Consider the following 26,579-nt stretch of genomic DNA (forward strand, 5'->3'; position numbering starts at 1 on the left):
TAACAGTTCTGACTTCAGAGTATTCTAATACAATGATGCGAGGAACATGTACAGCACCAAAGTTAATTAACCTAAAAATAGATGGGTGTGGGCTTATAAATGGTAATATTGATAGATTTTAAAAATACATAAGCTTCAGTGCCATCTATTGGCTGCAACCATGATTGTATTAACATTGAAAGGAGTTGTGCAAATAAGTTGTGCATATCCCACCAATTATCAGACATACTAAATGAAACTTTTTGAAGATTACTGAAGAAATTAGAATGTATGCTATAATTACTGGCCAAAATTCAGTTTCTTCTTCGAGTGCTTGCACATGTCCATTCCACTGTAGGTATGTGCTCGCCTCGATCAGTCACTGGCCATTTTTCCCTCAGTGGTACCTGTCTGGGAGGCTCAGGTGCTTTCTGGTGCTGCACAGTCATAGCGTCAGTATAAAGGGCCCAGTTGACTCCTCAATTCCTTCTTACCACCTGAAATGGTCTCTGAAACTGTTTTCTTTGCTACGGTAAGCTTTCTCGGTGGTCTTTATTTTTCTGATAGTTGTGTATAATTAATAGTTTAGTTTGTTTTTCTCTTCTGTTAGCAGAATTTTGTCTGTGCTCAGTGCCAAGGCATATCTCAGTCACCGGGCTTCGAGCCCTGTGCCTCCTGGAACAAAGCTCTGCCCCTGAGCAAGCTGAACTCCAGTTACTTGAAGTGCTTGGGTGAGGCTCACATCAGGGATTGCTGTCAGTTTTGCAGGGATGTTAAATGCCATATGAAGAAGGAGTAGGAGGCCAGGTTCAAGTTCCTACTTATGGAGGCAACGCTGAGACCTTCCTCCCAGCCAAGCCAGTTGGACTCAGCTCAGAGCATCTCGGCATCCATGAGGAGGGCTCCTCCAACCTTGTGAGAGTCCCAGCACTGTTTGCCATCCTTGGTGCCAAAGAAGAGGCATAAAAAGCAGCCGGCTGTGAGGAGACATTCCCCAACAACAAAGAAAGCCAGGCATGAGGAGCGGAGCAGAGCAGAGTCAAGCCACTCCTCTGCCTCAGCATTGCAGCAGTCAGCACCATTGCATCTGGTTCTGGATGAAGCATCGGCATCCAAGGGACAGTGTGGTACCAGCGCTATTGTGGCGCTGTCCACGCTGAAGTTGTTTGCTGCTGCCAGGGATCTGCTATTGCTGTCAGTACTGGTGTCACTGGCAGTACAGGCGTTGGTGGTATTGGTGCCGGTAGGCAGGAGAGAGCATGTGGGCCCAGTTACCATCCCGTACCGGTCCCTGTGGTACCGTCCAAGGAAAAACAGACTATCCTGACCCCAACGCAGCCTTCCCTGCCTCAGCACCGATCTCTGTCACTGGTGGGAACTGCTCCTCTGTGCTCACCAGATGGAGACTCCTCGTCTTTGGAGTTGGAGGTTGGGTCATACTCCTCTCATCCAAGGAGTCGACCCTGCCACTCCTCCAGTCATCCCTACCCTGCCCTGGATTGGGGCACAGGAGTGCCATTAAGTGCTTGGCCTAGTGGTCACTGAAGCGCCTATGCTGATGCAATGGCCCTTTTGGAGCCTGTGGGGGTTTCTACCAATCTCAGGGCCCCTCTTGAGGCACTCCTGTTCGGTGGCCCCTAAGAGATGGGCTCCACCTCCCCATCAGGCAACACACTCCAGTACCCAGCCTGATACCAAGTTCAAGGAACCAACTCCACGGGATCCAGTTGGCACAGAAAGGGAAGAGAAGTACCCTCAGGCGCTGATTAGGCTGGTCAGGAGCAGGTGTGTTACCTCCCATAGATGAGTATAAGGGCCACCAGGAGTTGCTGAAGAGGGTGTCCCAAAATTTGGGCACGCAGGTGGAAGTAGTAAGAGAGTCCTCCCATAGTCTGGGCGACATTCTGGCCATGACAAGCCCATCAAAAGTAGCCCTGCCTCTCAATGAGGCCATCATAGACCCTGTGAAAACCTTCTGGCAAATCCCCACTTCCCTTCCCCACACTTCAAAGAGAGCCAAGAGGAAATACTTTGTTCCTGCCCAGGATTATGAGTTTCTGTATATTCACCCCTCCCCGGAATCCCAAGTGTTTTCTGCTGCCAATGAAAGGGAAAGGCAGGGTCTGCAAGGTGTGGTACCTAAAGCAAAGGACTCAGAAAAGCTGGACTTATTCAGTATAAAGGTCTACTCTACCAGGTGTCTGCAGCTCAAGATTGCTAACCAGCAGGTGCTGCTCAGCTGATATGACTTGTTGAACATGTGGGACTCCATGTTGAAGTTCAAAGACTTGGTATCGCAAGAGCTGAGGCTCGAGTTCTCCTCGTTCATGGATAAGGAGAAATCCTTAGCGATGGTTTCTGTGCAAGCTGCCCTGGATGCAGCAGTTTCAGCAGCCAGGTCCATGGCTTCTGTAGTGGCCATGCGTAGGAGTTCAGCAAACCCTCCAAGATCTCCCCTTCAAGGAAGCTTCACTCTTTTCGGGGCAGAGTGGTGTGAAGCTTCATGGACTGAAGGACTCCAGGGCGACCCTTACGTCCCTGGGAGTGTTTGTGCCAGCGACTTCAAGGAGGCTCATTTGGTCATGGATCACTTTGTGTATTCGCACGTGTTACAAGCAGGTGAGTATTCTGCCACTAGCTATCCTGACTGCCTACTCCATGAGACTGCAAGCGTCATCAGCGGTATTCCTAGCACAGTTCCCTATTCAGGACATTTGCAAAGCAGCAACTTGGTTGTCAGTGCTTACGTTCTTTGCTCATTACACCATCACTCAGCAGTCTAGGGACAATGCCTGATTCCATCGAGCTATTTTGCAGTCAGCAAGTCCATGAGTTCTCTAACTTTTATCTGTTAGCATTGTTAAGCCCATAGCTACACAAACAGATTTTCTTCATTTAAAAAAAAAAAAATACAAGGAAGCTTTTGGCTTCCAGATTGTCAAGAGTTAACCCAGTAATAGTGAATTCAGGGGAAAGAAATTTCTTTCCGTCTGCCAATACCAAAACCGTTAACTGTGAAGAACAGAATGACTTGTAAAGAAAATTGAATGTCAAAGAAATAATTAAACTGTACTTTATGTGAAAACATTAATCAATCCTGCATTTCCATAATAGTTCTTCACTTGACAGCCTGGCACAGCTGATCAGCATAGTGGGCAGTAATGACCCATGATTACTTATGTTCTATTTAATAGTAAATGTAATAAGTTTGGAGCTTTGCCTTAGCGTAGTTTTACAGACTGCATGCTAGGGTTTAATAGTTCATATTTTGTTTAATACCTAAATGCCCTGCTCAGCTGAATTTTACTGTTGACATCATTAAGCTACAGTATTTCTAAAAATAGACTGATTTCATAAAGACTGAAAGTTGTGGTTGAGCTATTGAACAAAAACAATGGTCTTTCACCAATGTTAATAAGTAGATGTCCTAAATTTAAGTATCATACAGTTTGTGTTATGTAAATTTAACAGGGCTTTTAGAATGAAGACACTAAACAATACATATAGAAATAGGAAGATGAGGATATTCTTTCTGATGTAATTTCTACATGATATATATTTTACTGCATGTTCTCTGTTAGCTTCCAATAAACACATTTCTATACAAATAAGGTCTACTTTAACCTTTTCTTGGTACAGTCCAGTATTCTACCTGCTTCTTAAGTTAAATGGTTGTGTATAATTCCCATTGCTATCTTTCATTTTCTTGGTTTTAAATGATACTATTCTATTTTATTATATATGTAGTGCAAATGTCTATTAATTGCATCACCTCAATAACATTCAGTATTTTCAGTTAGACGGGCAAAGTCTTCTCTTTACTACAAGCTCTTCTACATCAGTTGCCCCACACGTACAATCTTTTAAAATCTGTATTCTATTTGCTTTTCTGGATGGCTTTCTCAGCCAATATGTTTCCTTGGTAAAAGATCTCAAACATTATATATAATTTTAAGTATTGCCTCTGTGCCTTACAGACATATTGAAGAATACTGTATTCCTGTAACAATAAAACATACCATGTTGTCTTTTTTACTATAGGTAAGGCTATGATTTAGTCATGGGTATTTTTAGTAAAAGTCTTGGACAGGTCCCTGGCAATAACTAAAAAGTCCTGGCCAGTGATCTGTCAATGACTTTTACTAAAAATACTCCTAACTAAGCCTTAGGTGTTGGGGGTTTGTGCTCCAGTGGAGGCTGCTCCTCCTTGGGGGTGGGAGGCGGCCCAGGGTCCCGCAGATGCTGCTGCTCCTGCGGGAGGGGGGGCGTGGCCTGTGAAGAGCTTGCTACGCTCACTTACCCATTTTTTGTATGGGGTTTCCTTTAGGATAATCCATCCACTTTCCCTATAATGTAGTCTCTTCTGAATGGCTCCCTCTTTATGGTGACTTGGGCAGACACATCACAGGTGCTGCCTATCCACACAACCCCCCCAATCCCTTGTGCAACAAAAATGCTTAATCCATTCCATAGACTATATACAAATACATGTAGTCTGGACCTGTTACCTTTGGCTCCAACACACACCAGGCCAGAGAACTTTTCACGCTGAATCTCATGAGGATTGGAGGCAGAAAGAGAGTATTTTTTGGCTGGGGGAATACAGATATGTTGAAACAAGCTATGAGGAATCTAATAGAGACTCCAGGTTTTTCTGCACAAATTTTCTTTCTGATAGTATATTTTGAAATCTCTGAATTTAGAAAATTTGTATTTCCTCGCTGTTACTTTGCTCAAGATGTATTTCATTTTTATTTTCATCTACCCAAATATTTGTTCATGTACTTGTCATGGTATCTGAATACGTTAGTAATTAGTGACAGCTCACTAGCCCAGAGTCATGAATCTAAATTTTCATTTTTTTATTACATCAGTTTGTTTTCCTCCTTTGTTTTCCTTCCATTTTCCTGTTTTCTGTAAAGAATACTATATATGAACACTTAGGGGAAGAAACCTCAAACTGGCATGTACAGAGCAAAAATATACTAGGGAATATAGAGGTTGGGTCTAGCCTTAGTACACTCAATTCTGATTTCATTACCTTCCAAAACTGCTTTCTAATATTAGTATTCAGATGACTACCCTTACTTGAACTTGTGTGTCATTTTTCCTCATGCTGTATACAGTGTAAGTACTTACGTATACACTATGGTACACTTAAGAATGATTAATTTCATACTTTCATCAAAATCATGTAAAACCAACTTCAAATGCGTGGTATCTGCTAGCACTAAACACTGATAAATATATAGTATATGCCATTAGCTGGTGCTGTTTTTGCGTCATCTCACTTGTTAATGATGATGTTAGTTTGAGTTAGATACCTCCACAGCTTTTTACATTTTATATGTAAGAATCTGATATTTCATCTTTCACATTCAAGTCTGCTTAAGTATAAAGAATTTGAGTTACTTTCCATATTTTTATTAGAAAAAATAAAAATGTTTAAAAACTATGTGGGATTGGGCTATAAAATACTTTTTCAACCATTATCTTTTAAAAGCATTCCGGAGTTATGCTGATAATTACCTACCTCATCTTCTGTCTGCCATTAGTGTATGGAATTGTTCAGATTTAATTTTCACAAAAATTAGATGCACGGACAGGAAAAAAGCAAAAGGACTCAATCTAATGTAGGCTGAAAAGTCAACACCCCTTTAAAATTGCTACATCTTGTTGAGAATATTCTCTGGAGTCAAAATGTCCCTCTCCTAAAAGGAGACCAAACTATTAAGATATAAAGATAAGTTTAAAAGCAAACAAACCCTACTATTTACATAGGATGTACCCTGAGGAGTGAAAGTAAGTTTACAGTCTTGAGCTCTCTCTGCTCCTTCTGCAGCAACATTAACATTCACATACACCTCTACCTCAATATAACGCGACCCCAATATAACACTAATTTGGATATAACACGGTAAAGCAGCGCTTCGGGGGAGTGGGGCTGCGCACTCTGACAGATCAAAGCAAGTTCGATATAATGCGGTTTCACCTATAACGCGGTAAGATTTTTTGGCTCCCGAGGACAGTGTTATATCTGGGTAGAGGTGTACCCTATTCTCAGAACTATTCAGGTATCTTTTGTGCCAATTCAGTAGACAAAAACCTATTTACTAGAGCTAGTCAAGAAAAATTTCATGAACATTTTTTGTCTGAATTTCTGACTACCTGTATTGAAATTGGAGCATTCCACAGGACAATGTCGATTTTGATGAAATTCCACTGAAAACTAGGTAGGTTTCTGATGAAACTCTGTGAGCAAAACAAGTTTCAAAACTTGCCTTGTTTCCTACCAACTTGCTTGCTCAGCAGCCTGGCTGGCTGGCAGAGAACCTGAGTCTCAGCACCGGGGCTTCCAGGGCCCCAGGTTCCAGGGCAACCTGCAGGAGGCAGGACCTTTATAGATCTGGGCAGAAAATAGTAATTCTGTTTCCCTAAATATTGGAAATTTTGGGGGATTTTCACAAATCGGAACAAAACACAATTTAGAAATCTTGAAATCCTCTGTGAAACAGAATGATCATTCTCTGCCTAGCTGTGTTTACTTTCAGTGTATCTGTTCAAGCAAGGTTTGCGGACCAAATAGAAAAGAAATACCTGCTAAGTTGCTAAGAGGAGGATTGCAAGTATGAGAATGTAGGAGCTTGGGAGTTTTAAAGGAAAACATTATCCTTTGAAATAAGAGCATGTTTTTAATAATAATAATGTTCATTTGTAGAATTGCATTTGTTTAGTGCAAGGTAAAGTAAACTATCAAAGTCTGTTCTCAAATAAATTTTATTTCTTTAGCTTTTGTTCTTTTCAATTTTTTCAAATCCATAGTGTTTTATTTCTAACCTCCAAGCTAATATATACCATATTTGACATAGTTTTATTTTCAAGGACCTCTTTCAGACCTAATTTTTTCTGTTCTTTCCTTTATTCCCTCTTTTACTGAATATAGTAACACATTAATAAATTGAACAATTTTGTGCTATGTCGAGTTTCGTAAGCTACTGTGAGAACATACTCCTCTTTAATATGCATATTTCTATGAAGGATTTTTGTTTGATGCAAAAATTAACCCATCAAAACTTGCATTGAAGATACATTTTGAAAAGATACGGGAGCAGTAAATATTGACAGGTAACTTAATGTTTTGTAGACAACTTAATGTTGCTTAAGACAGTTTGTAACCATTTTTAAATAAAAATGGTTACATCTAAAATGTCATGCTGTTCTTAATTTTGATTCTTGTCTAATATAATAATACCAGCTCTTATCAGGCTCTTCATCAGTAGAGTTCAAGGTGCTTTACAAAGAAGGGCCAGTGTCATTATCCCTTTTTTACAGATAGGGAAATGTAGGCATGAAGAGGTGAAATGACTTGCCCAAGGTCACCCAGCAGGCTAGTAACAGTGCCAGGAATAGAATCCAGTTATTCTGAGTCCCAGTCTAGTGCTGTACTGGGTTACACTGCATCTAAGTGTATCATTATTAATTCTTCTCTCCTACAATGGTTTTGTTCTCATTCCCATTACTTGATTCTTGCATAATGATTGTTTCCTGTTAATGGCTATGAAAAATAAAATCTGAAAATTGATAGATCACTGTCTTATTATCATTCCTGTTACATTTTGTAGGGAGGTTCTCTTTTATAGAGTCTAAATGTGTTTATAAAAAAATTCATTCCACACTCACTGAGCATATTTGGGGTTATAACGTATGTTATAATGTGGGTGGTTAAAATTAGGTTTACTTGCTTGAAAGATAACCTACAAAATCATCCAGAAGAGACTTACAACAGTCTGATCGTGTGAATTGGACTGTGTGTAGAACCTGCAGTCTACCAACTACAAAATGTAATACAATAAATGAATTGGCATTTATTATATTAAAAAAAAAAATCTTTTTATCTATAGTTTAATATTAAAGTGTTCTAAAGTCATGGAAATGTGTACTGTGTTTTGTTTACCCCTAAATGAACATCCAAAGATCTTGTAAAATTTAAGACTGTTAAAACTTACCTCTAAAATGCATGTAGTCTGAGCCTGGTAAAGTGCATAACTTTCTTCTCCTTTAGAATGAAGTCACCCTGCTGAGAAATGAAGTGGCACAGCTGAAACAGCTTCTTCTGGCTCATAAAGATTGCCCTGTAACTGCCATGCAGAAGAAATCTGGCTATCAGAGTGAGTAATGTTCCATTACCTATAGCCTTAGGCTGCATCAGTGAAATACAGCCAAAGTGAACTGAGCAACCATTAAAAATGAGAAGTGCAGTTATAATATTTAACAATAAATATATAAAATTCTGCAAGCTTATTACAAGACAGGAATGAATGTATGATATTTTGAAGCTATTTTTCTAAATGCTTTCAGTTTAAAAAATGTTGTAGATTATCTGAAGTTTAAAGACATTATAGAAAAACCAACCAAAACTAAGTGTATACCCATAATTACTACTAAAGGACTGTAAGCTGCAATACCTGCTTCTAGTATATACAATTAAAGTATTGACAGTACATGGTGAACAATCTCTGTAATGCATTATCTTAAATAAGATGAAAGGTCCTTGTTTCTTCTATTTCATAATGAGATTTCCATGGAGGGGAGGGTAACAGCTGTCCTTATTTACTAGCACATCCAGGATCAGTCAGCCCATTAAAATAATCAGATGCAGGTTCCTGGCTCTTACTGTTTGCTGTCCCTGAGAATGTTTTGACTTAAAATAACTGTTTGTCATAAGAATTTAAAATGTTTGAATTTTTAAAATAGGATTCTAATAGTGAAGGACTTAGAATTCTCAAGTTAAACTGAAATCAGTAAAACTGTTAAATTTTAAGGAAATGAAATTTGTTCACTTAATTTTTCACTTTTTAGGCATTTTAAAGGTTAATTGTGCTTTTCTTCTAACTTCTTTTTTTGGATATGATGCACAGAGCTAGAACCAGCTGCTGCTGTAGAATAAATGGCCAATCTTGTCCATTGTACACAAATTCGTAACAAATAACTGAGCGGGGAATGCATTAGGCAACATTCATAATATATAACCCACAGCTTTCGTTTTTATGATTTAGTGGTATTTCAGGATATTTGTAAATGTGAAGATTGTTTCTGCCATATGTAGCCACTTCATTTTAATTTGCCAGTGTCAGTAATTCGAGAGAATAAAGGAACATTTTGTATTGCATGCAAACAGTTCCTCAGGTGCTTGCGATAAAACTTAATGGCCACCATCTTTACTTGTAGTCATTGTAAGCAGTTTCATCAGAATGGGCAATATTTTTTAATTTAAAAGATTCAGGAGATTTTAGCAACTCTCTGTTGCCATATATATATTTAGAACACTGATTTTGTCAGTTTTGAGCTTATAAATCTTAGTCCTTTGATCTCCAGTCATTTTGACAGGATGGAAAATAGCATCTTGGAGTAAATTGGAACCATATAGAAATATGTTCGGGATTTATATTAACAATGATTGCTGCAGGGATGAGGCCATTATGGCTCCCATCTGACAGAACAACATAATTTCATATAGAAGCTACTAGGGGATACCATTATGCATGCATGGTTTTCCTAAACAAGCTAGGTTTCTTGAATTTTGATAGCTTGAAGATACATGTATTTCTCTAGATTTACATGAACAATTATTAAACGTATGCATTTTTGAAATAGACTGGCAGATAATTACAAATTAAGGATTTTTTCATTAAAATACTAAAAACTAAATGTTTAGTAATATTGTTGAAAAAATGCTATAGTATTTATAAGTCGCTGCAGATTTTGAAGTTCTTAGGTTTGTCTTCATTATAAAAGTCAAAGTAAAACTAACTCACTACTAACCAGAACAGAGAATGTAAAGTTGCTAAAATATCTATCATTTGAAAAAAGGAACTACATTTTAAAAGAAGTATCAAAAGATGTTCAGAAGGGAACGTGCAGGCATAGTTCACTTAATATTTTTGTAAAGCCTTTGGCACAGTGCCACAAAATAATGATCTACAGGATTAGTGTCATGAGTAATATGGCATGGGGATGAGCTAGGTATGTAAGTGGATAAAGAATGCGCATAAACACTGAACTCTTGTCTCACTGTGTATAAGTGTTATGTCCAAAGCACTTCACAGTAGCTCTGAGAGAATTAAATAATATCTTAATTTTACAGATATTGGGGCAACACACACATAGATAAAGTGACTTGTGCAAGACTATATGATGAATCATAGCAAGAATCAATTAAAATGGTTTTAGTTAATGTTTGTGGTTGTGGCATGAATAGAAAATAACTTCAAATCTTTAAAAAACAAATTTAAAAAGATATGCCCTATCTACATCAGCAGCATGACCATGTTACTTTTTAAAAAGTGTTAAATAGTTTCTTATCATGTGTGGTATAGAAGAGGCAAAGAGGCAGAATTAGAATGCTCCTGCAGTGCAAGGTATCATGTGCTGCTGAGACACAGTTAATTTATACCCTGTGGACATGGCTTTAACAATTCGATACACAATTTAATGGGATTTCACTTAAAATGCACTTCAACAGGCACAAGCAAACAATGGCATTGCAGAATTTTTTGACACTTATTTAGGTATCTTTAAAAGATCTTTTGAACAACTTCTGCTTCACATAGAGTGAAAAGCACAAGTACTAAGGTCCCTCTTTCTTGCTAGCATTTTCAGTTACTTTAAGTACCTTTCACCTGCTTCCAAGAGGTGGTGATGACTGAGAAACCAGAAAAGACAAAAAGAGAAGTGATTACATTTCATGAGGCTGTTTGGAGGAAACCTTGGTGCAATGCAAGAGTTGTCAGCCAAGTATAAATTTATGGCCTTCCCAAGCAGATATGCTACTGGTCAATTGTTTGGGAAATTTCTTGAACAAGCCCTTAAGGACTTAAACAAAATTTTAAAATTGTATGTGTAATCTACAAGAGAAACCTAAACCCTACGTTTTCTATCCATAGTCCCATCTGAGACGCAGTTTCAGGAATACGCCGCTGCAAAGCCTATATAGTCTCTCTTATATAAGCCTATATAGTCTTAGTGTGGAGGATGGGGAGAAATGAAGAAGGATGAATAGTTGTGAAGGGGCAGAGGGTAGTTGGAGAGTTGTAGGTGTGAGGATATTTCTTGTATTACTTGTTACTTGTTTGTTTGCAAAGATTCAGGAAGCTTCCCGAACACTAGATGATTCCATTTGAGTAAAGCTTAATAAAAATAGGGGCTATAATCCATTAACGATTGAATCAAAATTTTTTGATTCCTGCTCTAGTTAATTGTAAAGAAACAATTGGGGTCTAGCCATTATAATAATTATGTCAATCCTTTGCCTACAAATTATTCAGGATAAGTCAACCCCTTCAGTGATAGCCACCACTCTAGAGAATTTTCTGGCTACCGTAGACTTGTCTAGATGTTGACCTAAACATTCCCATAGTCCCCATGCGCCAGCAGTATCTGGTTTTATCTCTGGAGACTTCATCTCCAGTATTGTCTGAAGTATCTTTCCGTTCTGTGCATTTGCACCAACTTTATACAAGCTGTCACAACTGTATGAATAACTGACTTTTTCGGTTTGCGGGCATTTTCAGGAGAGAAAAAAGAACAGCAAATGAAAAATTTGGGGGGGAAAAATTGGAAAGAGTGAAATGTTTCATTTGACCCAAACATGTCATTTCACTTTTGAGCTTTATCTTGTTAAAATAAAATTGAAGGAAATCTAATACAAAGTCATTTCAAATAGAAAAATCCCAATTTTCATTTAGAAAATATGAAAATGTTGCTTTATTTTTTCAGGGTTGTGTTTGTTTGAGGTTTTTTTAATAGAATTTTTCAACTAAAACAGTATAGCAAAATTCACACATTCCCTAAATATTTTGATTGACCCAAATTTTCAGTTTTGGTCAATAAACTTCAGCCAGCTCTAGTCATAGCACACCTTTGGAAGAAAATGTTTGCAATTTTTTCCCATTTGGATGACTGACTAGTGCAGAGGTGGGCAAACTACGGCCCTCGGGCCACATCCGGCAACGGGACTGTCCTCCCCGGCCCCTGAGCTCCTGGCCGGGCAGCTAGCCCCCAGATCCTCCCCTGCTGTCCCCCCTCCCCTGCAGCCACACCGCCACACAGGCAGCACTGGGCGGCAGGGCTGCATGCTCATGCAGGGCAGTGTGGCAGTGTGTGCGGCTCCAGCCAGGAGGCGCAGCTCCAGACATGCTGCTCTGAGCGACATGCTAAGGGAGCTGAGGCCTTGGATATGGGGAAAGGGGTCCTGGGGGGCAGTCAGGGGACAGGGATCAGGAGGCGGTTGGATGGGGCAGGGGTTCGGGGATGGGGAACAGGGGGGATTGGATAGGGGTTGGGGGTCCCGGGTAGGCCCCATCATGGGTCAGTAACTGATTAAAAGATAGGGAGAAAGGGTTAGAAATGAACAGTCAGCTTTCTCGATGGAGAAAGGTTAATAGTGGTGTCCCCCATGGATCTGTACTGGGACCTGTGCTATTCAACATTTTCATAAATGATCTGGAAAAAGGGGTGAACATGAGGTGGCAACATTTGCAAATAATACAAATAATAATAGAACTCCAAAGCTGACTATGAAGAGTTAGAAGGATCTCACTAAACTGGGTAACTGGGCGAGAAAATGGCAGATTAAATTCAAAGTAATGCACTTTGGAAAAAATAATCCCAATTGTACATTCAAATTGATGGGGTCTACACAAGCTTTAATTACTCAAGAAAGCTATCTAGGAGTCATCGTGGATAGTTTCCTAAAAACATCTGTACAGTAGCAACAAAAAAAACCCAAAACTAACAATGTTAGGAACCATTAGCAAAGTGATGATAAAACAGAAAATATTATAATGCCACTTTAAAAATCCATGGTATGCCCACACCTTGAATTACTGCATGCAGTTCCATTTGGCCCATCTCAAAAAGATGTATTAGAATTTGAAAAGATGCAGAGAAGGACAACAAAAATTATTAGGGGTACATGGTACAGCTTCCATGCAAGAAAAAATTAAGAAGACTAGGGCTGTTCATCCTAGAAAAGAGATGACTACCGGGGGATATGACAAAGGTCTAAAAAATCATGAGTGATATGGAGAACGTGAATAGGGAAGTATTATTTAGCTGTACACATAACACAAGAACTATGGGTCATATAGGCAACAGGTTTAAAACTAAAACAAAAGGAAGTACTTCTGCACACAATGTACAATCAGTCTCTGAAACTCATTGCCAGGAGATGTTGTGAAGGCCAAAAGGATAACAAGGTTAAAAATTAGCTAAATTCATTGAGGATTGGTCCATCAATGGCTATAAGCCAGGCCCATTCTCTGAGTGTCTCTAAACCTCCACCTCCCAGAAGCTGGGACTGGATGACAGAGATGGGTCACACAAAATTGCCCTGTTCTGTTCATTCCCTCTGAAGCATTTGGCACTGGCTGATGTAAGAGACAAGATATTGGGCTAGATAGACCATTGGTGAGCCCAGTATGGCCATTCTTATGCTGTTATACTAGTTAACATTTCTTTGGAATACATTTGCAAGGCTGCTTACTTGCATGTTTGTATGACTTTGCTTCTATTCAAACAATACTATGTAAAGGGGTTACTTTCTGTCTCTGAACATAATCTCTTCTTAGTATGGATAAAGGACTGCAATAAAGATCTCATTATATTGTGGAATTAACTTGCTCATCAGTGAATTTTCATTCTTGCAACTGGTATTCCTGCACTGAAAAAACCTCAGCCCACAATAATTTACCTTCAAGGTATTTTTGTTATCCGTGCTCAGTGTTCATTCTTAGTTGTTATTATAAACTTTGGTGTATCCTTCCTTGGACACTTTGTGTCTTTGTCATCCTTTTTAGTTTTGGATTCAGTTTTTTCTATGCATACCCTATTCAGTAAAAATCTTTATTTTGATTGCACCATTTTAGAATGGAGCTCTTTTCCTCCTTAACTTCTAGCCAGGTAACTGTCTCCATTTTAGTTAAGTGCAAAAGTAAATGCTTTGGGAGTTGCCATGGAAGACTCAAGCAACATTCTAGGAAGCTTAGGATGGTACCAAAAAATCTTGCAGTTAAATTTATCATTCACACCTTCCATTTTTATATGAGCAAAAACCTGTTGTGAACGGAGATTATTTTATCTGAAAGATACCACTTACAGGTAAAAATTTGACTTCCACAATTTCTTATCATTTGATAATGTCTGTCCAACAATCTGACTAATCAAAAATGGAGAAGAGATTTAATTAAAATACTAATTAATTTACCAATTATCACCTGTAAAAATAAAATAAGTTTCATGTCTAAACAATGTTCTCATCTAAATATATATGTTTATCAGATAATCTATTAAGTGGATTTCACTTCTCATATTGGCTTCCTTTTCTCCTAAAATGCCTTGTATATATGAACTTTCTCTGCTTTAAATGAAAGGTGTGTGTTGTAAAATATAACTGATGCATTTAGTGAAAGAATAATTCCTGTTAAATCGTGCCTCTGTATTTAAAAAAAACAAAAAACTACACACTAAATTTGCACAGCAAGAAGTTTTGTTTTTTCAATACTTGGGTTTTGTGATCATAAAAAATTATGAGTAATTCATTTGAGTACTTCATTGATTCAGAGCAAGTCAAACAGAAGAAGTTCTTGGATGTCTTCTGATTTTTAAAGACTTTTATGTCATGCATTAATTAACTCTTACTGGCAGATATTTAAGTGCTAAACAAAACTAATTGAATTTCACCCTGTTGAAAGAATGAAGATTTTGCATATTGAAAACTTTATTGTCCACCTGAGCAATAGTAATTTACTGTATTACAGAGAGTGATTTTCATAAACATTATTAATTATCAAACTGAGAATGATTCTCTGGCTGAATTACTAGTCAAATGCAATATCTTGTGGTTTTTAAAAAATCTGAATCTAATTAATTTACATAACTATAGAACAGCTGGTGGCATTTAGACTATAAACTGTAGACTATTGTTATTCTCATGTGCGTGCATCATTAGAATCAGGTGTTGTAGTCATCAGTTGCTGCACTAGATGGAAAATCAACCAAAATTAACTGTGGTTTTAAATGGGAATAATCATTTGAAAATGTACCTGTGTCCATAAATATTCTAACATTCTATCCTGGTTTTTGTTTATAGAAAAATACAAACAAGTTACCTGTTCATCTTTATATATAAAGCAATTCTACTAAAAATAAATGTTTGACAAATGTCTTTTTCTATGTGCTATTAATTGTGATTATTTATAGGACTCTTATTGTTATCTGAAAATTTTTTATGCATATTTTAGAAAAAAAAAGCAAGTGAATTTTTTTTCTTTAGCTGCAGATAAAGATGACAGTTCTGAAGACATTTCAGTGCCAAATAGTCCACATACAGAAGCTATTCAGCATAGTTCTGTCAGCACTTCCAATGGAGTAAGTTCAACCTCCAAGGCAGAAGCCGTAGCTACGTCAGTTCTCACCCAGATGGCGGACCAGAGTACAGAGCCAGTGCTTTCACAGATTGTTATGGCTCCACCTTCCCAGTCACAGCCTTCAGGAAGTTGATTAAAAACTTGCATTGCAACAGTTTCTTAGATATACATTTGTGACTTTAAAGGGAAATCAAGACCAGTCTCCATCTAAAAAGATATGTAGCTTAAAATTATTCATTTTTAAAATTCAAATTTAAATTTGGCTTTAAAGATTGTCAGATGGGCAGATGAAGAGGAGACTGAACAGCAGTTTCTAGTCTCCTTGCAGAAGATGGATTTTTTTAAAGTTGATTTACTAGTTATTTTCTGTGCTCAATGTGTAAAGTGTGTGTAAAGTACAATGTGGTTTTTTTCACTTTTAATTTGGTATTATTTCAATCAACATTGGGGTGAATTATTAATGTGCATCCCCAAGATTGTGATAGTAATATTATGTGACATTTTATACCAAAGTTCTGCATAGTCCCTATTGACTTTGTAATTGTTAGCAAGGTCATAAAGCACTAGGCAAGAGAAAAAGACAGTAACAGTACATTTGCTTTTAGTCTTTTTGCCTTTTTATTGTTTTGCACATTATGAGAGAAAGAACATTGGGAGAAAATGTTTGCTTTATATCATGTGTAGCATTTTGTTTGGCTTTATTAGCTGTTTTGATTGGTTGTTTTTTAAATTGTTTAACAGGGCCAGTATGGTGTAGGGACATACAGTACCTTTATGCACATACCTAAACTAGATGAGGGTCATTCCTAACTAGACTTTCTTTAAAAACTAATGCCAATTTTTTCAACACTTTAATTTTAAAAGGGGAGCTTTATTTCTGCTGTCAAAACAATGGTCTGCAAATACCCTTTGTGGCTAGGCTAGTACAAAACAGTAAAAAGATATCGTACAATACAGGGTTATCAAATATGGAATAATTTTCATAGCTAGCTTGATACTTTGTGGATTTTTGAATCACAGACTAAGGAGTTTACTCATACACAAGTATGGATGCCAGAAAAGCCTAAAAAACCTTTGTTAAACAACACTTTTTCCCTTCTTCTTTGTCATTGTCTTGTATTTGCAAGCTAACTTGTACTTAATTCTTGTGTAAGCACTGTCATCTTTTAGTAGCAAAATTTTGATACCTTTCTTGTGGAAAAATCAGTATCTACCATATCTTGGAAACAATGTAATTATAATGTGGTGTGTATGTGCGTGTATGTGTGTGAGAATGGTTCAGTAGTTTATGCCAGCAATCTTTGCTTGAATGTTTAAAGATGCCTTCAATGTGATGCTGGCTGATAGATTGCAGTTTAAAAATGTTATTTACTGTGCGAACTTGGATAACAACATTCCATGATGTACGTTTGTTTCTGATGAGATGATTGTAGGTACACTTTTTCTCATTATCCAGTCATCTGTAGGATATTGAGTTTTTTAAATGTGCCATTACCTATTTGGATTCTGTACTCATGTTCAAAATACAGTACAATATTTTACAATAGATTACGTTGGGGGGAAAAAGTAGATGTGTGCTTTCAGGTCAGAAAACTTTGTACAATAGCTAAAGAGTAGCAAATTTTGGCAGTCAGGATTTCATTATGTATATAACAAAGATTTAATGCATTTATAATGGGTTGTGTAGTTCATTTTCTCTTCCTTCTCCATGCTACACTGTTTTAAATCTCAGTGCTATCAAATTCCTTATGAGATTCATTTTTAAATCTATGAAATGTAATTGGTAATACAGAGGAAGAACATAATTTGTATAATATACAACCATACTATAATCAAAACTGGACAAAGACATATCTGAATTGTGTGTATATCATTTCAGTGCTGTAAGTGTGAAAATAATAGGAATTCTAAATATTTTGTATTTTAAAAACAAGGAAGTAATTTTTGAGTTGATAAACCCATATGTTTAAATACTTTTACCAGTTTCATGGGGGGAAAAGTTAGTTACTGAAAAATTCCACAATGGTAAAATATACCATAAGTCTTGTGAGAAAGGAATTTATCTCAAAGGCACAAAATGTGAATTATGCAGGAAAGCTATACAGTTACTACTTTTCATTGTAATTTTGGTGAACTAGGTAAAACCTCATTGGTTACATTTTCATTCTCTCTCCTAAACACTAGGCATTTTTTATCTTATTTATGCAAGTGAATTTAATTTTTTAATAAAACTGTTGTGCCTGTAAAATAAGTCTACATAAGTGTGAGGAGACATGTAAGCATTTAACGAATGGGGTTGGGAAAAGAACCATAATAAACATGTCTGTGTTCATCAAATAGAGAAAACAGTTATTAGTTGTACAACCATGAATTCCGTTTTGAGACATATGTCGCACTACTTCTGTACTTATCATTTCGAGTCTTTACATTTGAACATGTTTCACAAACTGTACTGTTTTCTTTATGTGCAGTTTGCATGAGTAAATCATCAGAGAATAATCTTTAAATTATGTTCCTATTTTAATGAAATTACAACTGTTCTAAAAAGGTAGTGGTGTACTCAGATTTCTTTCTCTACGGGTTTTTTTCTCCAATGGTTGTTAGCATTTATGTGGAATTCATTACCTGAATGTCAATGTAACATTAGATAAATGTAGAAGAACATCCCTGTCTTCTAGAGAAGGAGTCAAATTCCATTCCTCTACCCTTGGATTGAAACCACTTTGTTTAGAGGAATTATTCTTAAATCATTAGTTCCAGGAGCAGAAGATGGGCATCAGAAAGGAGTCAAGATGGCCCATAGGTCACTGATGAGATTCAACTGATTTCTGTTGGCAGTGAGTTGCAGAGCAGAGTTTAATGTTTTTTTATTTTTCTTCTTTTGTGTCTCAGCTAATAATATGTAAAGTTACAAAAGTAAAATAAATCTACAACTAACTCTTATAATCCCTTAATAAACACAGTAGCTATGTAGAAAATAGAGGTGGGCAAATTATGGGCATTCAATCAAACTTAAAAATAAAATGTTCCTCTTTTTTTGCTTTTTCAGAACATTTGGGTTGGTTAACTTTTATTCTCATAAATGTTTGTGGAAAGCATATTACAAGTTTACATGCTCACCCTGAAAGTGGTGCATTCTGTATGGGTCACCCCTTAAAGTATAGAGATATGATTCCCAAAATCTCTCCACAGAGTTCTGATACAGAGGCAGTAAAACAAGACAGACAAGAACCTGACTGCATGCATCCTTTGCAGCTAGATTTGCACACGCAATTATTTTGTTTAAATGTGATGAGAAAATTCAATTGAAATTCTTCACGTAGTCATTCATTCTTACAGAAGTTTAATATAGGAAAATTGCTTCAAACGAGGCCTTCATGATAAAGAAAGAGAAATGTAACATTTTTCTATTCTTGCTTTTCTCCTGGAGACATTCAGATACCCTTTTGCTTCATCAAACTCCCTTCCTGATTATATGAATTACGTTCACCACCTCAGGAAAGAGAAACAATACCATCACTTTTATGTGACAAATCACGTCACCCCCATTGTTCAGATATTGAGTGTAGGGTCAGACCTAAGTAAATAATTTTTTTTTGTTTGTTTTGTTTTGTTCTGGGGCCAAACTGTGGGGAGGGAAAAAAACAGTTTGGTTTGAACTGAAACTGGATTTGTTTTTTCTTGCAGGAACAAAAAACTTGAAAACATTACCTTCAACCCAAAATCGTTTTGTAATTAGCTAAATTTCTTTACAAAATGGATTTTAAAATGTTTCATTTCAAAATGGTTCAAACACAGTTTTAACATTGTGTTAAAATGGCTGAAAGAGTTTAGATATTTTAAAAATTATTTTCCGTTTCTTTTTCAGCTGTTGATTTTCAGTAAGTCTTGGTACCCCAAGGAAGCTCTAGAAGACAGGAAGAAAGTTAATGTGCCAATATTTAAAAAGGGTGAGCAGGATGAACCCAGGTAATTATAGGCCTGTCAGCCTGATATCAGTCCCATGCAAGATGATGGAGCAGCTGATACAAGACTTGATTGATAAAGAATTAAAAAAGGGTAATATAATTAATGCCAATAAACATGGGTTTATGTCAAACTAGCTTGATATATTTTTTTTAATGAGATTACAAGTTTGGCTGATAAGGGAATAGTGTTGATGTAATATACTTAGATTTCTGTAAGGCACTGATGAGAATAATATAAAATTAACATGGCACATGTTAAATAGATTAAAAGTTGGCTAACTGATAGCTTTTGAAATGTAATTGTAAATGGAGAATTATCAAATGGTTGTTTCCCGTGAGGTCCCACAGGGATCAGTTTGTGGTTCTATGCTATTTAACATTGTTTTCTTCCAGACCATTGATAAAGTTTGCATTTAGGAGTGGTAAATAATGAAGAGGACAGGTCACCAATACACAGAGAGATCTGGGTCGCTGGATATATGGCTAACTATAAATTATACTTCTAGGAACAAAGAACATAGGCCATACTTACAGGATAGGAGACTATCCTGAGAAGCAGTTAGTCTGAAAAAGATTTGGGGGTCATAATCAATGAGCTGAACATTCCCTTCCAGTGCAATGCTGTGTTCAAAGGAGCTAATGCAGTCCCTGGATGGATAAATGTTAATCTCTAGGAGTGGAGAGGTAATTTTATCTCTGTATTTTGCACTGGTGCAACTGCTGCTGAAATACTGTGTCCAGTTTTGTGTCCACAATTCCAGAAGGGTGTGGATCAATTGGAGAGGGTTCAGAGAAGAGCCACAAGAATGATTAAAGGATTAGAAAACCTACCTTACAATGATAGAATCAGAGAGTTCAATCTATTCAGTTTAACAGAGAGAAGATAAAGGAAGTACTTGAGTACAGTCTATAAGTACTTACATGGGGAACCAGTATTTAATAATGGTCTCTTAAATCTAGCAGAGAAAGGTATAACACAATCCAATGGCTGGAAGTTGAAGCTAGAAAAATTCAGACTGGAAATATGGTGTAAATTTTTAATTGAGAATAATTAACCATTGGAACAGTTTACCAAGGGTCATGGTGAATTCACTATCACTAGCATTTTTGAATCAAGATGGGATATTTTCTAAAAGATATACTGTCGGAATTACATTGGGGAAATTCTTTGGGCTGTATTACACAGGAGACTAGATGATCACAATGGTCCCTTCTAGCCTTGGAGTCTATAAATCTGTTAAGCTGTTTGCTGAATTTGATCTGAGTTTGTGAATAGTTTCCCCCAATTTATTGGCAAATTTACTATTTGCCCCAAAAAAATTGCCAGTCAGAGGCTGTCTTCACTTCACCAAAATAACTGTCTCTGGTTAGTTACAGCAATGAGCAGTCAAATGGAGCTTTTTCTGCAGCCTGTATACCTGGAGTCTGATTTGACGTGTCAGCTTTTTGAAGCCTATATATGCTGCAAGATACTCCGCATCACAATGCAAACCAAAAAGTTTATGAAAGTATAAGCTTTATATCTCCCTAGAACAAACTTGTCACATATGGATTACGTACTACATTTTTAGATTTAATTAAAATATGTTCTGGAATTACTTTGCAAATACATCACACTATTACAGAATTTTCAGTGTGGCATGAAATTTAGCAGTGATGCAGAAATCCAGGAGCCCTTGCAACTGAATTTGGCTTGTGTGCACCACACGGGGCCCTGCCTCCAAGTTATAAAAAAAATAAAGCATGACTGTTCCTTTGAGAGGCTTGTTAATCTCCCAAGTGTACGGCTAGTATAGGTGGATCACTTAATAGAATTACAGTTTATATATTAACGACTTCATAGTTTTTAATTTATTTCATTTGCTGTAAAACATCTCCCCATCATCTTTTGCCATTTTTGTAATGGCATTCCATATTTTATTTGCTGTACCTGCACATAATTCTTTTCTGTTAACTTTTTTGGGGGAGGAGGTGGGGTAGGGGAAGGAGAGGTTTATACATTCTTCAGTTACTCAATAAAGCGACATCGTTAATTTTTATCTCAGAATGAAGATTTAATCGGAAAAATGCAGTGAAATGAGTATGCAAGAGCAGTCATTATTATAGCATGCCTAAACAAAGTGCCAGTAATTTAGACAACATACAGGCTGACTGAAAATGGAGTAATAAATACAAAGGATACAGAAAAGCATGAAGCAATGAAAGAAAGTCATGATTCCCAGAATGCCTTCACCAATTGCGAACAGGAGGAAAGTGGCTGCAGGGGGAGAGGCGCAATGGTATTTATAATCTGTAGGGGGTGGCAAGTGGTGGCCTAAAAATGTGGGTGACATTCAGCCTGGCCACTGTTGTCCTTTAGGGTCAATGTTTTTACAGCTTTGGGAGTTCTGTTAGTCTCACCCTGGAAGATGAGCTCCAAGAGGGGGAATCCTGTCAGAAAGAGATCTTCAGGGGAGCAGAATTGCAGGTAAATTTTCCCTTATATGCACGTATGTTGTCAGGAAATGGAGCCCTAAATCTTGTTGAACAAATTTGAATGACAGCATTTAAATCTTAAATTTTACAGAATAAACTGGTCTGTCAATAGTCAAGGAAGGAATTCTTCCACCTGTTTCCAGCAGCTATATTGGCTAGGAGTACAAGAGACATTAAGGTCTGACTCTTTCTGAATTACTAGTATTAGGTCACTACTGGAGACAAAATACTACCCTAGATAAACTGGTCTGATCAATTGAAAATTGAATTGTTTCAAAAAGCAGCTTATTTTTGGCTTCCATGATATTTAAAATAAAATGAAAAATTACAGCTAAATAATGTGTGTGGGGGGGGGGGTGTATATATACGTGTGTGTGTGTGTGTATATATATATATATATATATATATATATATATATATATATATATATATATAGGAAATTTAAACAGCAGAAAAAGACTTAAGGTAGATGTAGTTATTACTGATACCATATTAGACAGTCAAATGTATCCTAGGGACAATAATAATGAATTTAAATTTCTTCAGTATATAGTATTTATAATCAAAAGTTATAAAATTGTTTTGATCACACTTCAGGTAAGTATTATAAAATAGCCATGGATACATATTTTGTATTGTGAAGGATATGCTTAAGGAATTTTAAATTCATGTTAGGGCAAGTCAACACTACAAAATTAAGTCAACCTAAGTTATGCAACGTACCGCTCCCTCAGTAATTAAATCGCTTTTCCATGTCCACACTACATTCCTTGTGTTCGCGGCGTGTGTCCTCACTACCAGCGCTTGTAGTGATGGAGAGAGCAGTGCCCCGTGGGTGGCTATCCCACAGTGCAACTCATCACCATCTAGTGCAGGGTGTTTTGGGAAGGGCTTGCAGTGCCTCATAGGGACAAATGAGTCATGCAGGGGTGACTGGGAGCATGGTTTAAACATCCTATGATGCAGTTTTCTCCATCCCATAATTTTATCTGCATCCCATAATGTTTTGTGCCTCTTTTCAAAAGCCCTGCAAACCCATGCATCTGCCATCTCTGTGAGAAGCAGAGCTGTGCAGGATCCAGGCACTATTGTGATGAGCGCTGCAAGTACAATGCACCTGATCCTGCAGTATTTGCAGAATCGCCAGAGGAGCCGCGGGGAACATGATGATTCCTTGGAGGCTACCTTGCTGTTGGACATAAAAACAATTCATGGTTGTTGGCTTTCACAGAGAAGCTGCAAATGGTGGAGCACTGGTTCTGGGCCAGAGAAACAAGCACTGACTGGTGGAATCACATTATTATGCAGTCTTGGGATGGCGAGCAGAACTTTCAGATATGGAAGGCCACATTCCTGGAAGAGCATGCGGAGCTCGCCCCAGCCTTCCGGCGCAGCGACACCAACATGAGAGCTCCACTGCCAGTGGTGATCACCGTGTGGAAGCTTGCAATGCCAGATTGCTACCGTCGATTGGGAATCAATTTAGAGCTGGGAAATTCACTGTGGGGGTTGCTCTGATGCAAGTGTGCAGGGCCATTAATCACGTTCTGCTACGAAGGACTGTGACTCTGGGCAATGTGCGGGACATGGATAGTTTTGCAGCAATGGGGTTACTAAACTGCTGGGGGGGCGATAGGTGGCACATATATCCCCATTTTGGCACCAGTCCACCTTGCCACAGAGTACATCAAAAGAAAGGACTGCTTTTCTATGGTTTGCAAGTGCTGGTGGGTCACTGGAGACATTTTACCAACAAAAAGATGCACACGTCATGCATGGTTAAGAACACAGGCCTGTTCAGAAAGCTGTAAGCAGGGACTTTCTTCCAGACCAGAGGATCGTCACTGGGGATGTTAAAATGCCAATAGTGATCCTGAGAGACCCACCCTACCCCTTACTCCTATGGCTCATGAAGCCGTACACTGGGCACCTCAACAGCAGCAAGGAGCATTTCAATTACCGGCTGAGCCGGTGCAGAATGACAGTTGAATGTGCCTTTGGCCATTTGAAAAGCCACTGCTGTGGTCTACTCATGAGATTAGACTTCAGTGAAAAAAAAATTCCAATGGTTTATAGCTGTCTATGTGCTTCATAATATCTGTGAAGCAACTGAAAGAAAGTTTCTTCTGGGGTGGAGGGCAGAGGTGGAATAGCTGTCTGCTGATTTTGAGCAGATAGATACCAAGGCTATAAGAAGAGCTCAATAGGGAGCTAAATGGCTCAGAGAGGCTTTGAAAGACCATTTTAATAGCCACAATAATGTGAATTGCCATCCTGTGCTCTTCCTGGCCTTTTTTTGGTTTGGTGTGGGGTTTTTTGAACCCTGATGTGAACCTTGTAATGAATGGTTGGGGGGGGGGTGTGTGTGTGTGTGTGTGGTAACATAAAATTTCACAAGCACCTATTGCTATTATCTCTGAATGATGAGACCCAGCCAGCATATGCTGTGAACTAATAAAGAAATAAGTTTCCCTAACTAGACTTCTATTCTAAACCCATGCAAACAGACATATTTATAACTGAATGAAATGTTACAAATACAAGGAAAAGAAACTTGAAAGGGAAAGAACAGTCATTTTCATTTCACCAACACATACACTGATCTGTGAGAGACATGATTACTGTATGTGCAGCTGTGATTATCTGTACTGTTCTCCAGGGTAAATTGGTAGGGATAGTGCAGCAGTCCTGGACACCACATGGAATGGGAGGGGGGAGCGTAGAGAGGTACAGTTCTCTATGGGCCGCAGAGGGAGTTGAGCATGGGTCTGTTGAACCTGAAGGTCAACAAGAGTCTCCAGCATTTGTTTCTCTCTTGAGAAGCACTAGCATGTCCTGCTGCCTGTTTCGCTCCTTGTCCTGAGCTTTTCTCCTCTCCGATCTGTCCATTGCATCCGAGATGGTGATCCTCCAAGCCCTGTGTTTAGTATCTGAAGAGCCAGAGGCTTGCAGGGTCTCTTGGAACATGTCATCCCCCATTTTCTTCCTTCTACTCCTCATTTGGCTGAACTGCTCTGCTGGTGTGGATGGAGAGACTCTCAAGGCCATATTTTCAGCTGCAAAAGATACAATGAACAGAGGTAGTATTGTGAGTGTCTTCACAGGATAAATGGAAACTTGGTATACTGAACTCACTCTCCTTGATCAACACAAGTTGCAAGCAGTACATTCTCACTTCTCCTTGGGATTCCTTGAGTGAGCACAGCAGGTGAATATGACCTGGGGGGAGGTGGCAAGTTGGGACAATAATGGGGGGGGGGAGGGAGATAGCTCATGGGCATAAGTACATGTGGATAGAGCCATTGAACTAAATACTGGCACCATTTTCCACAGGCAGTGGTGATTTTAGGTGATATCTCACTTCTGAGGATAACAGGCTGAAAGGGACCAGCTCCTACATTCATACGGCTGCAGACCGGGTCCATATGCTGCTAGCTTGTATGCTGCAATAGTGCTTGCTGAAGTAATTGCTCAGTGATGTGGGAAAGTGTCCTAAGGCAGTCTTCCCCAGAAACCTTCAGGAGAAGATTGTAGACAACCTTCATGAAACTTTTCTTGAGATCTCTATGGAGGATTCACGGGACATACTGGTGCACATAAACAAACTGTTCTGCAGGGCCCCCTCTGCCTAACTGTACATGGGAATGAGATGCAGATAGCGACTCTACCTCGCTTGGTTATTTTACTACCTCATCACGATTAAAAAGACGAAATGATTAAAAAAGAGTAAATGAACAGATGTGTCCCTGCAATATCAAAGTAACCTGCACATCTACCAGAGGTTCCTTCCCCTGCATCAGGCTTGCCCATGCTGGAGAGTAGGAACTGGTTCGACTGCTCTGGAGTCAAGAACAGATCCTGGCTCGCTTCGCCACTGGATCCCCCAGTTGCTTGTCCTGCATACTCCTCCTCCTCCTCATTCACCACCACCTCCTCATTGTTCACTTTGGGGGCCTGTGACTCCAGCTCCCCCAAAGCATTCATGCAACTGTTGGTGGTGGTCATGGGGTCTCCACCAAGGATGGCATGCAGCTCTTTTTAAAAGCAACATGTCTGCGGCTCCATACCAGAGTGACTGTTAGCTTCTGTTACCTTCTGGTGCGCCTGCCGCAGCTCCTTGACTTTCAAGTGGCACTGCTGCGTGTCCCTCTTGTAGCCCTTCTCTTCCATGCCACGAGCGATCTGCTCATAGATGTCAGTGTTTCTATAGCTGGATTGGAGTTATACCTGCACAGCCTCTTCTCCTCTCAGACCCAGGAGATCCACCACCTTCTGTGTACTTCAGGCAGGAGCATGTCTGCATCGTGGAGCTGGCGTGGTCAGCTGGGCAGTTGCTAGACTTGCTCGAGAGTTGCTAGGTGAGCTCTCCACACTGAGCAAACAGGAAATTAAATTTCAAAAATTCACAGAGCTTTAAAAGGGGAGGGGCATGTACCTATGTACCTGGCTGCCGGGCAGTGGAGTTCAAAACAGTGACCAGAGCAGTCATGATGGGGCATTGTGGAACACCTATTGGAGGCCACTAAAGTGGATGTATGTTGCCCTAACTACATTGACCTAAATGTTACACCTCTTGCAGAGGTAGAGTTATTAAGTCGGCGTAGCGAGCAAGTTACAGTGGCGGGAACAACATTTTAGTGTAGACGCTTATGGAGTTAGGTGGACATAAACTGCCTTGCATTGACCTAACTCTGTAGTTTAGACCGGGCTTTAGTCCTTCTACATTTCCTAC

The 26,579-nt window shown here is 38.5% G+C and overlaps 1 protein-coding gene across 2 annotated transcripts in view; it reads left to right on the plus strand.

Annotated features, from left to right (window-relative positions):
• Positions 1-17,756, plus strand: part of ATF2 (activating transcription factor 2) — a 78,399-nt gene extending 60,643 nt beyond the window's left edge. For both annotated transcript variants that reach the window (XM_054043841.1, XM_054043842.1), the window contains 2 exons: positions 8,042-8,147; positions 15,311-17,756. In XM_054043841.1, coding sequence (XP_053899816.1) covers positions 8,042-8,147; positions 15,311-15,537 — 333 coding nt within the window. In that variant the 3' untranslated portion in view covers positions 15,538-17,756. The remainder of the gene's footprint in view (positions 1-8,041; positions 8,148-15,310) is intronic.
• The last annotated feature ends 8,823 nt before the right edge of the window (positions 17,757-26,579 follow it).

This window comes from Malaclemys terrapin, chromosome 11 (assembly GCF_027887155.1).
Source record: "Malaclemys terrapin pileata isolate rMalTer1 chromosome 11, rMalTer1.hap1, whole genome shotgun sequence".
Taxonomy (NCBI): Eukaryota; Metazoa; Chordata; order Testudines; family Emydidae; genus Malaclemys; species Malaclemys terrapin.